General features: G+C 37.0%; 1 protein-coding gene across 9 annotated transcripts in view; it reads left to right on the top strand.

The window, feature by feature from the left end:
- Window positions 1–13,749, top strand: part of CCDC88A (coiled-coil and HOOK domain protein 88A) — a 189,428-nt gene that overhangs the window by 156,350 nt on the left and 19,329 nt on the right. For all 9 annotated transcript variants that reach the window (XM_077134249.1, XM_077134245.1, XM_077134247.1 and 6 more), the window contains one exon: window positions 13,302–13,447. In XM_077134249.1, the coding sequence (XP_076990364.1) occupies window positions 13,302–13,447 (146 nt within the window). The remainder of the gene's footprint in view (window positions 1–13,301; window positions 13,448–13,749) is intronic.

Below are 13,749 nucleotides of genomic sequence, written 5' to 3'. Positions count from 1 at the left end.
CAAAAATAAAATCAATGCGTTGAAGAAGGATATAAAGAAGATACTGGATGAATAAAAAGAACTTGGAAGTTTGAAAATACAAATCATAGAACTTGTGGGAATAAAAGGCTGAATAGAAGAGATGATGAAAAAAACACAATGGAAACCTACAACAGATTTGAAGAGATAGAAGAAAATATTAGTGAACTAGAGGACTGTACTAATGAAATCTGACATATAAAAGAAAATATAGGGAAAAGAATGGAAAAATATGAGTGGGTTCTCAGGGAACTGAATGACAACATGAAGTGCACAAATATACGTGATGTGTATGTCCCAGAGGGAGAAGAAAAGGGAAAAGGAAGAGAAATACTAATGAAGGAAATAATCACTGAAAATTTCTCATCTGTTATGAAAGACATAAAATTACAGATCCAAGAAGTGCAGCATACCCCAAACAGAATAGATTCAAATAGATATATTCCAAGACACTAATCAGGCTGTCACATATCAAAGAGAAAGAGAATTTTGGAAGCAGCAAGAAAAAGGTAATCCATCACATGCAAGGGAAGCCCAGTAAGACTATTTGTGGACTTTAAGCAGAATCTATGGAGACTAGAAGGCAGTGGTATGATATATTTAAGGTTCTAAAAGAGAAAAACTGCCAACCAAAATTCTATATCCAGTAAAATTGTCCTTCAGAAATAAGGGGACAGGGCAGGCTACGGGTGGCTCGGCAGAGTTCTCACCTGCCATGCTGGAGACCTGGGTTCAATTCCTGGTGCCTGCCCATGCAAAAAATAATAAAATAAGGAGGACATTAAAATATTTTCTGACAAAAATTCACTGAGAGAATTTGTGATCAAGAGACTGGCTCTGCAGGAAATACTAAAAGGAGAACTATAGGCAGATGGGAAAAGGCAGGAGAGTGTTTTGGAAAAGAGTGTAGAAATGAAGAATATTAGTAAAGGTAAAAAGAGAAAAAAAAATAGATATGACATACAAAATCCAAAAGGCAGAATAGCAGAAAGTACTGCATTTACAATAATAACAGTAAGTGTTAATGGATTAAAATCTCCAATTAAAAGACCTAGACTGGCAGAATGGATTAAAAAACAGGACCCATACATATGCTGTCCACAGGTGCCTCATTTTAGACACAATGACAAAACTAGATTGAATATGAAAGGTTGGGAAAAGATATTTCATGCAGATAACAATCAGAAAAGAGCAGAATTAGTGAATCAATAAAATTGATGGACCCTTAGTTAGGTTGATAAAAAGAAAAAGAGAGAGGATGCAAATAAATAATATCAGAAATGGAAGAGGAGACATAACCAATGACCACATGGAAATAAAGGAGGTAATGAGAGGATACTCTGAGCAACTGTATGCTAGTAAACTAGACAATGTAGATGAAACAGACAACTTCCTAGAAAGGTGTGAAAAATTTACATTGACTTGAGAAGAAATAGATGACCTCATGAAACCAATCACAAGTAAAGAAATTGAATCAGTCAAGTACCTCCTAAAACAGAAAAGATCACCAGATGACTTCACATGTGAATTCCATGCATTCAAGAATAAATTAGTACCAGTCCTGCTCAAACTCTTCAAAAAAATTGAAGAGGAGGGAAAGCTACCTAACTCATTCTGTGAAACCAGCATCAACCTAATAGGAAAGCCAAAGTTATTACAAGAAAGGAAAATTACAGACCAATCTCTCTAATGAATATAGATACGGAAATAATCAACAAAATACTTGCAAATCCAATCCAGCAGCACATTAAAAGAATTGTACATCCTGCCCAAGTGGGATTTATTCTGGGTATGCAAGGATGGTTCAACATAAGAAAATCAATTAATGTGATACGCTATATTAACAAATCAAAGCAGAAAAACCACATGATCATGTTGATTGATGCAGAAAGGTAATTTGACAAAATTCAACATCCTTTCTTGATAAAAACACTTTAGAGGATAGGAATGGAAGGGAACTTCCTCAACATGATAAAGGGAATATAAGGAAAACCCTCAGCTAATATCACGCTCAGTGGGAAAAGGCTGTATGCTTTCCCTCTAAGATCAGGAACAAAGCAAGATGACCACTGTCACCATTGTTACTCAGTATTGTACTGGAAGTTCTAGCCAGAGGAATCAGACAAGGAAAACAAGTAAAAGACATCCAAATTGGAAAGGAAGAAGTAAAATTCTCACTATTTGCAGATGATATGATACTGTATGTTGAAAGTACTGGAAAATCTACAGCAAAACTACTATAGCTAATAAATGAGTATATCAAAGTGGCAGAGTACAGGATCAACACCCAAAATCGGTTATGTTTCCATACATTAGTAATGAGCAATCTGAGGAGGAACTCAGGAAAAAATTCCATTACAATAACAACCAAAGAATCAAATATTTAGGAATAAGTTAACTAAGGATACAAAAGGGATACAAAAAAACAGAAAACTGTAAGAAATTGCTAAAAGAAGTCATGGAAGACCTAACTAAATGGAAGGACATATCATGTTCATGCCTTGGAAAACTAAATATAGTTAAGATGTCAGTTTTACCCAAATTGATTCATAGATTCAATGTAGTACCAATTAAAATCGCAAAAACTTGGGCGGGCCACAGTGGCTCAGCTGGCAGAGTTCATTTGCCATGCTGGAAACCTGGGTTCAATTCCTGGTGCCTGCCCATGCAAAAACAAACAAACAAAAAACATATAACAATGTGGGTTGAACTTGAGGACATTATGCTGAGTGAAATTAGCCAGAAGCAAAAGGATAAAATACTGTATGGTCTCATTAATATGAACTAACATTGAGTGAAAGAATTGAAATTAAAGCACAGATTATCAGGAGATAGAAATAGGGTAGAGACTGGGCAATTGGAAATGGATAGCACAATACTACCTGATTGTAGCACAGTAGTATAAGTACACTGAATGAATCTGAATGTGAGTATGCTAGATGGAGAAGGGCTGGGGGCATGTATGAAAACAGAAACAAAGAGGATAAAGGCTGAGATGGTATAATTCAGGAATGCCTAGAATGGACAACGATGGTGATTAAATGTACAAATTAAGTAACATGTTTTTGCATGAGGGAATACAAATGAATGTCAATATTGCAGGGTGTTGAAAATAGATGGTATATGGGGAAAAGTACAACCAATGTAAGCTAGAGTCTGTAGTTAACAGGAATGTTACATTACTGTTACATTACATTATGCTTCCACTGAAATTAACAAAGGCATTATGCTAAAACTAAATGTCAACAAGTGGGGATTAGAAAAGGGGCATGTATTCTTTGTGGAAGAAAAGGAAATGTCTTCAGGTAGCGGGTGGTGGTGAAGGCATATCTATACATTTAGACTGTATTGTAAGATGTGTAAATAAAACTGTTTAAAAATGAACACAGAGAAACAAGTATTAGAGAAAATGCCAAGAAACAGATGGACCTTTTCACTGCTGGTAGAGAAAATGAGAGTTGCAGCCTCTTGGATGGCAGTGTTCTGGTTCCAGAGGAGGCTAGGGGTGGGTTTGCTGTATGATCCTGAAACCCCATTGCTCAGTATATACCTGGAAGAACTGAGTATGGGGACAAGAATGAACATTTGCACACTGGTTCCACAATGAATGGAGGTGATCAAAGGGTACAACAACTGAGAGATGGAAGGTGGGACTATGGTGTATGCATGCAATGGACTATTGAGTGACCACCAAAGGAATGAAGTTGTGAGTGTGCAACTAAGTGAATCAAACTTAAGGACCGTATGTTGAATGAAATAGTAGGAATAAAAAGACAAATACTATAATGCCTCAATCATATGGACTAACTATAATATAAAAACTCAGTGAACTGAGCATGTGTTATCAGGTTGGGGTATATTGTAAAGGGTCCTAGATTGTAAGCTCTTACAGCAGTCACATGTATTCAGGAGTTGTAACTGTTATTTCTAAATTCTGAGATACTGAGCTGTTTGTGTATAACCTGATCTTTCCCAGAAACTTTGGCTATTTATGTGACACCTGAAACTCATAGCACTGAAGCTATGAAAGAATGCAGTACTCTGTAAATGAATTGTTTAAAAAGTTGAGAAAGAGATCAGGCATCTAGTATAGATACAAATGTGTAGCTGATCTGGATAGGGCTAAGATATATCAGAATTCAGTGTAAAGGATTAAATCATCTGTATTTTAAAACATCAACTTCTGTGTGAGACTGAAGGGAGAGATGTTTATTGGGTGCAAAATTTATATTTTGGGTAGTGCATTTCCTAATTTGATTTGTATAGTCAGTTCAGTTGAATATCATTAAGTACATGGAATCTTTGAGTAGGGTGTGAGATTTTGTTGGTGTGTCTATGTTAGTGTGATGCCCTAGTAAATCCAGGGTAATTTGGGCAATGAGTAAAGAACTATTGAGGGAATGGGGAAAGAGGGAAAAATACTCACCTTCCCCATTTGGAGAATTTCTGATATTCTCACAGGCAGTGTGGACAAGCAAATCAATAGGACAAGCCCTCAGTCTTGAGGTTTGCCCCTATGAAAGTTTTTCCTGCAAAGGATAGGCTAAGCCCACTTAAAATTAGGACTAAGAGTCACCCTCAGAGAACCTCTTTTGTCACTCAGTTGTGGCATTTCTCTCTAAGCCAACTTGGCAGTTGAACTCACTGCCCTCCCTCCTATGTGGGACATGACCCCCAGGGGTGTAAATCCCCCTGGCAACATGGGATAGAAATCCTGGGATAAGCTGGTACCTGACATCATAGGATTGAAAAAGCCTTCTTGACCAAAAGGGGGAAGAGAGAAATGAGACAAAATAAAGGTTCAGAGGCTGCGAGGTTTCAGAGTTGAGAGGTTATCCCGGAGGTTATGCATTACATAGACATACCTTTTTAGTTTATGGTGTATTGGAGTGGCTAGAAGGAAATACCTGAAACTGCTGAACTGTGTTCCAGTAAGTAGCCTTGATTCCTGAAGATGATTGTATAAAGATACACCGTTTACAATATATCTATGTGATAGTGAAAACCTTGTGTCTGACACTCCTTTTATCCAGGGTATGGACATATGAGTAAAAATATGGATAATAAATAAACAAGTAATGAGGGGACAGCAGTTATAATAAATTGGGTAGATGAAAATACTAGTGACAATGAGAGGGAGGGGTAAGGGGATGTTTTGTAAGAGTTTATTCTTTTTTATTTCTTTTTGTGTAGTGATGCAGATGTTCTAAGAAATGATTATAGTGATGAATACACGATGATGTGCTGATATTGTGAGCCATTGATTGTATGCCATGTATAGAACATATGTGTATGTGAAGAATTCACGATAAAAATATTTTTAAAAATCACAGAAAGAGAGGCAAACAACAATAAGAAAACTAAGTGCAGACATCAGTGGTTGGAGACAGGCTCTACAGAATTAGTTCAGGCAGGTTATTAAACAAGCACATGAAAAAAACAGCAACAACTGCATCTTTTAGGGATTGGGGATGTCAGGTGAAGGAATCAGAACCCAGATTTACTGCAATATAGTGTCTAAAATGACCGTTTTTCTACAAAAATTATATGAGAATTCAAAGAAACAGGAAATGGTGACCCAAAAAAGCAGACAATAGGAGCTATCTCTGAAGGGGCCTTGATGTTAATCAGACAAAAAATTCAATGCAAATTGAAAAAACATGTACAAAGAACTAAATAAAACATGTTCATAGAATTAAAAAAACATAGAACTACAGTGGTTCATCAAATAATGTCAAGAAGAAATATAAATTATAATAAATAGCAAAATAGAAATTTAGGAGCAAAAACAACAAAAATAAAATATTCACTATAGGGCTCAAAGGCAAATATAAGCTGGCAGAAAGACAAGCTATGTCTATAGAAACTCTGCAATATGAAAAACAAAGGTTAAAAAATAGAGTCTTCTTTCTTTGGACAACCATCAATAGTACTAACATATGCATAATGGGAGTCCTAGAGGAGAGAAGAGAGGGAGAAATGGGCAGAGAATACGCAACGAAATTTTGGCCAGAAGCTTCTCAAATTTGAAAAAAAGCCTTAATGTACACGTCTAAGATGTTCGGTGGGGTAAGTTCCACATAGGATAAATTCAGAGAGCAACACTTTCAAAAGACAGAGATAGTGTTGAAAGCAGCAGGAGAGAAGCAACTCATCATATATGTGAAACCCTCAATGAGATTAACCACACATTTCTCATCAGAAATCATGGAGGACAGAAGAGAGTGGGATAACATACCAAGTACTAAAAGAAAAAGACTGACCATGAAGAATTTCATGTCCAATAAAACTATCCTTCAAAACAAAAGGACAAAAAAACACAGGCAAGTATATGGAACCTTAAGTAGGGCATGAGATTTTGTAGGTTTGTCCAGAGTGATGCCCCAATAAATCCCAGATTTTGTAAGTTTGTCCAGAGTGATTCCCTGATAAATCCCAGAGTGATTTGAACAATGCATAAAAAAGTATTTGCAAAGTCCCCTTGGGGGAATGGTGAGAAAGGGGGAAAATTCAACTTCCCCAAGTGGAGAATTCTTGATATTCTCGCAAACAGTGGGGACAACCAAAGCAATAGGCTGAGCCCCCAATCTTAGGGGTTGTTCATATGAAACTTAACCCTTCAAAGGATAGGCTAAGCCTACTTAAAATTAGGCCTAAGAGTCACCCCCAAGAGAACCTCTTTTTTTGCTCAGGTGTGGCCTGCCACTTGACAAGCAAACTCACTGCCCTCTCCCCTCTACGTGGGACATGACTCTCAAGGGTGTGGACCTTCCTGGCAACGTGGGACAGAAATCTTAGAATGAGCTGGGACTGAGCACCAAGGGATTGAGAAAACCTTCTTGACTGAAAGTGGGAAGAGCAAAATGAGACAAAAAAAAGTTTCAGTAGCTGAAAGATTCCAAACAGAGTTGAGAGTTTACCCTGGACGTTATTCTTACGCATTAAATAGATATCACCTTTTTAGTTAAGGCGTAACAGAAAGACTGGAGGGAAGTTCCTGAAACTGTAGAGCTGTGTTTCAGTAGCCATGTTTCTTGAAGATGATTGTATAATGATACAGCTTTCGCAGTGTGGCTGTGTGACTGTGAAAACCTTGTGTCTGATGCTCCTTTCATCTACCTTATCGACAGATGAGTAATACATATGGATTAAAAAAAAATAAGTAATGGGGGAACAAATGTTAAAATAAATTTACTAGATTGAAATGCTAGTAATCAATGAAAGGGAGGTGTAAGGGGTATGGTATATGTGAATTTTTTTCTGTTTTTTTTTCTGAACTGATGCAAATGTTTTAAGAAATGATCATGGTGATGAATATACAACTATGTGATGATATTGTGAGTTATTGATTATCAAGAATGGAATGATCATATGGTAAGAATGTGTTTGTATCTTGTTGTGTTTAATAAATAAAATAAAATGAAAAAAAGAATGAAGGCTACTGGATTATATTTCACCATTTTCAGGTATTTTCTTCTACTTATTCTAATATACTAGAAAAAGGAATATCTATCATGCCTAAGAATATCCTCCAGAATGACCTCTCAAACTTTATATGAAATATCTTAGCCACTGAAATTTTCTTTTGTTTTATCTCTTTTCCCCCTTTTCGGCAAGAAGGCTTTCTCAATCCTTTGATCAGGGCCAGGCTCATCCCTGAAAATCATGTCCTACATAGCGGGTACGGTAGTGAGTTTATTCGCAGATGTGGCTTAGAGAGAGAGGCCATTCATTTTCTGCTCACATTACTCTGGGATGTACTGAGGTATTATATTAACCTGTACAAAAGAACAAGATCTCATTCCTTATTCAAGGTTCCATGTGATTATGTTGCTTGAAAAAACTGATCATACAGGTTAAATTTGATAGTGTGCTAAAGAAAATATAGGTTTTGTATCAAATAAACATCTCTTCGTTTGGTCTTACATAGAAGTTGAACTTTTAAGATATGGACAGTATCATCCTTTATCCTGTATTATGATTTACCTTAATCCTAACCAGATCCATTTCATTCATAGCTCTAATTGGAGTCTGAGCTCTTTTCCAGCTTCCTTAACAATTGCTGTATGGGTAATGCTGATTGTCAGAGTTGCATAACTCTTAACTCTGAGTCTAAGGTGTCATACAGATACCCAAAGTTCCACGGAACAACCGGGTTATGCACAAAGAGCTCAGTATCTCCGAATTTAAAAGTAACAGTTAAAATTCAGAAATAGATGTGATTTCTGTAAGAGCTTATGTTGTAGGAATCTTTATGATAAGCCTTATTGAACATTCTGTACTCCTTGATTGTCAGTTGCACAATCTCTGCCCGTGTTCTATCACTTGATAACCTGGGCTCTCGAATTCAGTTCTCAGAGTTTGCACATTATAGCTCATCCATATTAGTGAGGCCTTACAATATTTGTATTTTTGCTTCTGGCTTATTTCATTTAATGTAATATCCTCAGGGTTCATTCACCTAGTTGCATGCCTCACAACTTCATTCCTTCTTGCAGCCACTCAGTATTCCACTGTATATGTATTCCACAGTTGCCCTTTGTTCATCATTTGATATACCTTTAGGCCATCTCCATCCATTACAGATTTTAATACTGTCACCATAAACACCAAACACCAGTTTGCAAATGTCCACTCATGTCTCTGCTTTCAGTTCTTCCCAAATATATACCTAATAGTGGGGTTACATATGGCAACCTTATACTTAGCCTCCTATGAAACCATTACACTGCTCTCCAGAGGGCCTGCTCCATTCTGTTTCTCTACCAACAGTGAATATAACTACATTATCTTTCCACATTTTCTCCAGCACTTGTATCTTTCTGATTATTTTTTAAACAGTTTTATTCACACACTGTGCAATCCATCCTAAGTAAACAACCAGTGGCTCCTGGTATAATCACATAATTATGAACTCACCACCACAAACTATATGAGAACATTTCTGTTTCTTCTGCAAAGAAAGAAGAGATAAAACAAAAACTAAGTATAGTAAATAAGTAGGAGAAACACCATCACCACCACCAAGAATCTCCTACCCCTTCCTTATATCCCCCTCTTACTGACATTCAGCCTTAGTATACTGCCTTTGTAACAATTTTGGGTGCATATTACAATGGTACTGTTAATGATGGACCCTAGTTTGCATTGATTATATTTTTTCCTAAATATAATCTGTGTTAGTTTGTTAGCTGCCAGAATTTGCAATATGGGTTTTACAAAAGGGGAATTTAGTAAGTTACAGGTTTACAGTTCTAAGCCTATGGAAATGCCCAAACTAAGGCATCCAAGGAAAGAAACTTTAATTCAGGAAAGGCTGATGCATCTGGAACACCTCTGTCAGCTGGGAAAGTGCACTGGTTCCTTCCTCTTCCTTGTTCCTGGGCTCTGTGCTTTCAGCCTCTATTCCTGTGGGGATTTCTTGCTTTGCTTCTCTAGGGCTGGCTTTCATTTCTTGACTTCCCTTGACTCTCTCCAGGTTCTGGCTTGCTTAATGTCTCATGACAATATCTGCTGGGCTCCAAGAGTCTCCAAACAGCTGTGTCTCTATTCTCCACCTGTCTGCATCTGTGTTAGCTCTGCTGTGAAGTTTTTCTCAGCTCTGAGGCTTCTGTCATTTCTCTAGGCTCTGTCATTTCTTAAAAATGTTTCCTCTTTTAAAAGACTCCAGTAAACCAATCAAGACCCCTCTGAAGTGGATGGGGCCACATTTCCATCTAATCAAGTTAATACCCACAATTGGACATGCCACATCTCTGTGGATATAATCTAATAAGGTTTTCAGCATACAGTGCTGAATAAGCATTAAAAGAAACGGCTGCTCCCACAAGATTGGGAGGATTAAAGCATGGCTTTTTTGGGATACATTATAGATTCAAACCAACACACATTTTCAACACCTTGCAATATTGACATTCATTTGTTTTCCTTATGTAAAATTTTTCATTTATTTGTATGTTTAATCACCATCGTTGTCCACTTTAATGTTTTTGCAATCCCAGTTTTTATTCTCTGTCTTTCCTTCTGGTGTCGTACAATGCCCCAGCCTCACTCTTTCAATTATACTCAAACTCAACTTTATTCATTATACTTAAAATATTGTACTCTGTTTTTACTCTTATTGATAGTCTTCATTTCTACACTCTTCTCCAAACCTGGCGATCTGATTAGTGTCTTGGAGTGGGTTTATTTGGATCTATTCTGTTTGACGTATGCTGTACTTCTCAAACTTGTTATTTTCTATCTTTCATACGAGATGGGAAATTTTCAGTGATTATTTCCTCCATTATTCTTTCTGCCCCCTTTCCCTTTTATTTCTCCTGGGACACCCATAACGTGTATATTCTTTACTTCATGTTGTCATTCAGTCCCCTGAGACCCTGCTCTTATTTTTCCATTCTTTTCTGTATCTGTTTTTTTTTTTTTATGTGTTGGATTTCAGATTTCCTGTCCTGTAGTTCACTATTTCTTTCTTCTCCCTCTTCAGATCTGCTCTAGTAAGTCTCCTTTGCATTTTTCATCTCATCTTTTGTGCCTTTCATTCCCATAAGTCCTGCTATTTGTTCTGTTTTGTTTTTTTTTCAACCTTATGAGTTCTTTCTGGCTACCCAGTGTTTTCTTTCCTTTATCTCTTTTGCCATATCTTCCTTCAACTCATTGATTTGATTTAGAAGATTTGTTTGAACATTTTAAATTAGTTGTTTCAACTGCTATATCTCATTTGAAGTGTTAGTTTGTTTCCTTGATTGGGCCATATCTTCATTCTTTCTAGTATGACTCATGATTTATTTTGTTAGTACTTAGGCATCTGATTTCCTTGATTAGTTTATTCTGGCAGTCCTTTTCTCTTTTTTAACTAGGGTTTTCTTCTTGGTTGGCTTTGTTCTCTGTTTATTAACATTCTATTCAACTTATTCTAGACCTCTAACATAGCTTCTGTTTAACTGATCAGAATTTTTCAGCTCTTGTTTTTCTGGTTCTTGCTCTTCCTTTAAGGAATCTTTTTGAGGAGCATCTCTCCAAATAAGATCTACCCCAATCAGATTTTCCCAGACAAAGCAGATCCAGGTCTCAGGAGGAGGGTATAGTCAGTATCAAGTTCCCCTGAGGATGAGATCCATAGATTGTCTGACTTTCCTGTGAAGTCTCTAGACTGTGGTTTTCTAATACTGCCCAGCAGGTGGTTCTTGTCAGCTGCAGGTACACACTGCGTAAAGTGATGCAAGCCCTTGAATTCTCAGCAGACCTTGAATTCTCAGCAGACCTTGTAACTGCCAGGGTATAGTTGAGACAGAGGCTGAGGCAGAAGGTCAGCTTAAACTGTTTCTGTTTTCCAGTGCCGGGGTTTGAATTCTCTGAATGAGAGCTGCCACTGTGCAGCTTTTCTTGGTGAAAATACGTCATTTAGGGAATTATCTCCTTTACCTGAGGAGTTACTTTGTCTCTTAGACATACCTTAACTCCTCCCTTGCCTGGGCAGTGCTAAAGCCTGAGAATGTCTGCAGCTTTGTTTATTGGAGAGCTTAAAATTAAAAAAAAAAAAAAAAAAATCCTTGGCAGACCTGGACTTCTGCCCACCACCCCCCTGGTTTGCCAATGAGGAGCTAGAGTTGGTCCTCAGCTCTATGTGGCCATTTTTCTTGGGGGCACAGCCCTTTCGCAGCTGAGCTCAGCCAACTCCAAATGCCTTTGTTTGTTTTTTGTTTTGTTTTTTCATTGGCCCTGTCTCCTATCTGCTTGGGAGAAATCTCAAGGTTCCTTTTGTGCTTGCTCCAGGTTTATCTTGCTCAGAACTTGGATTCGGCAGTCCGAATTTGTCAGTTATTCCACAATCGGAGTTTGTTGAGCTACCTTCCCTTGCTCTTAGTAGAGACTGCTTCTTTTTTGCTACAGAGAGGTAACTCCGGAACAGTCTACTGTGCCAGTGGGGGAGTGGCGCTAGCCTCCACAGTTTGGGAGGCTCACAGTTCTGCACTGTGATCTCATTCTTTCCACCCCTTCCAGATGGTGTACAATGTGTATCTGTTCATGGAAGTCTCCCAAACAGTTGTTCCCGAGAGTTCTTGGCTATTTACTAGCTGCCCTAGAGGATATACTTAATTCTACACCTCCCTATGCTGCTATCCTCTCCCACTTCTCTTTAGATTCTACATTACACTTCTTGATGGGACAAGGGCAAAGTTGTATTAGTAGAGATTGTAGATACAGGAAGGAGAAAAACTGCATTCCTTTGTTTCAATCAACATACAATCAAAATCAACAAAAATTATGTGTTATATATCATTTTTAAAATATGTAGATAAATAAGAGTGTACCTGGCTCACTATTGACAGTTGTTGGATTTAGATAGGTATTTATGCATGTTCATAGTGCCATTCTTCCTGCTTTTCTCTATGATTTGAGAATTTTCATATTTGCCTACTTCCTTTTTATCTTTACTTTTGGGAGGGGGTGTTATTTGTTGTGTCTTTTTTATATAGAGCTTTGGACTCCACTCCAAACCTGCTGAATCTGGATGCTGGGGAACAGAAACCAACATTTTAAAAATATACTCTGTGAATGATGCTACATTTTGAGAATCCTTGCATTGAGCTTTTCCATTTTAATGCAACCTCTGGCCTAGCTAAGATGTATTTCCAATTTTTTCTGACTGCAGAGGAAAGAGCAGTCGAATGTTGTTGATTCCCCTTGATCAAGCCATAGAAACTATATGCAGACTTCTGAGGTTTCTTGACAAATGTGATTGGGGAAAAAATGAGGTGTGTTAAGTGCCTAATGTGTGCCATTTGCATGCTACCGGGTGCTTTACATACGCTTATTTAATCCTTGCAGCAATCCTGGTGTTGGGACTGATTATCATCATTTTAGAGATGAGGAAACTGAATTTCAGAGAATTAACTAGTTTTTCTAGGTTTTTTAGCTACTTACATAGAACACCAAAGATTTGAGTCTGATTTTCGGACTATAAATTGAATAGTTTTGAAGACAGAAGGCAGTGTTTTTGGAATTTAATAATTTATTATATATTGTACCCAGTGTTTGTAAAAATTAAGCAAGAAAAAAGATACATCACCTAACATAGTGCTGTAGTGTCATTATTACTAGAATGATTTCTTATGTTCTGATCCAAGTGCAACCATCCAGTTATTCATATAGCAGACTATTAAGTGTTTTTTACATACTTTATTTTTTCAAATGTTTGAGGTGATGTATGTATGTTCAATGTATGTTTGAACAAGATGTGTGTTTGCTTATCTTTTACGTAAATGTTTTTGTTTTAACAGTTACTAAGCCAACTTAAAGGAAACTTAGAAGAAGAAAATCGACATCTGCTAGACCAAATTCAGACATTAATGCTACAGAACAGAACATTATTGGAACAGAATATGGAAAGCAAGGATCTTTTTCATGTTGAGCAAAGACAGTATATGTAGGTACCAGATAATTTTGCATTCTGAAATATTACTCATGGTTTTATCATTGCTATACCCAGTGGCAGAGAAAACTCAATGCTAATTTAATTTTCAACATTCATTATTCCACTGTACATATTTTTGAGTACTTAGGTCCTAGACACTATGCTAATAAACAGAAATACTAAGATGAAAATACATGGGTCTTGCTCTTAGTGAACTAGTAGCATAAAGAGAAATACAAATAAACAGTTAAGATACAATAATTACTATAATCAAGGTATGCATAGGAGACCATAGGAATATAGCAAAATATAGA

This window comes from Tamandua tetradactyla, chromosome 17 (assembly GCF_023851605.1).
Source record: "Tamandua tetradactyla isolate mTamTet1 chromosome 17, mTamTet1.pri, whole genome shotgun sequence".
NCBI lineage: Eukaryota > Metazoa > Chordata > Mammalia > Pilosa > Myrmecophagidae > Tamandua > Tamandua tetradactyla.
Note: the sequence above shows the minus strand (reverse complement) of the source record. Positions and strands in the feature narration are given on the sequence as shown.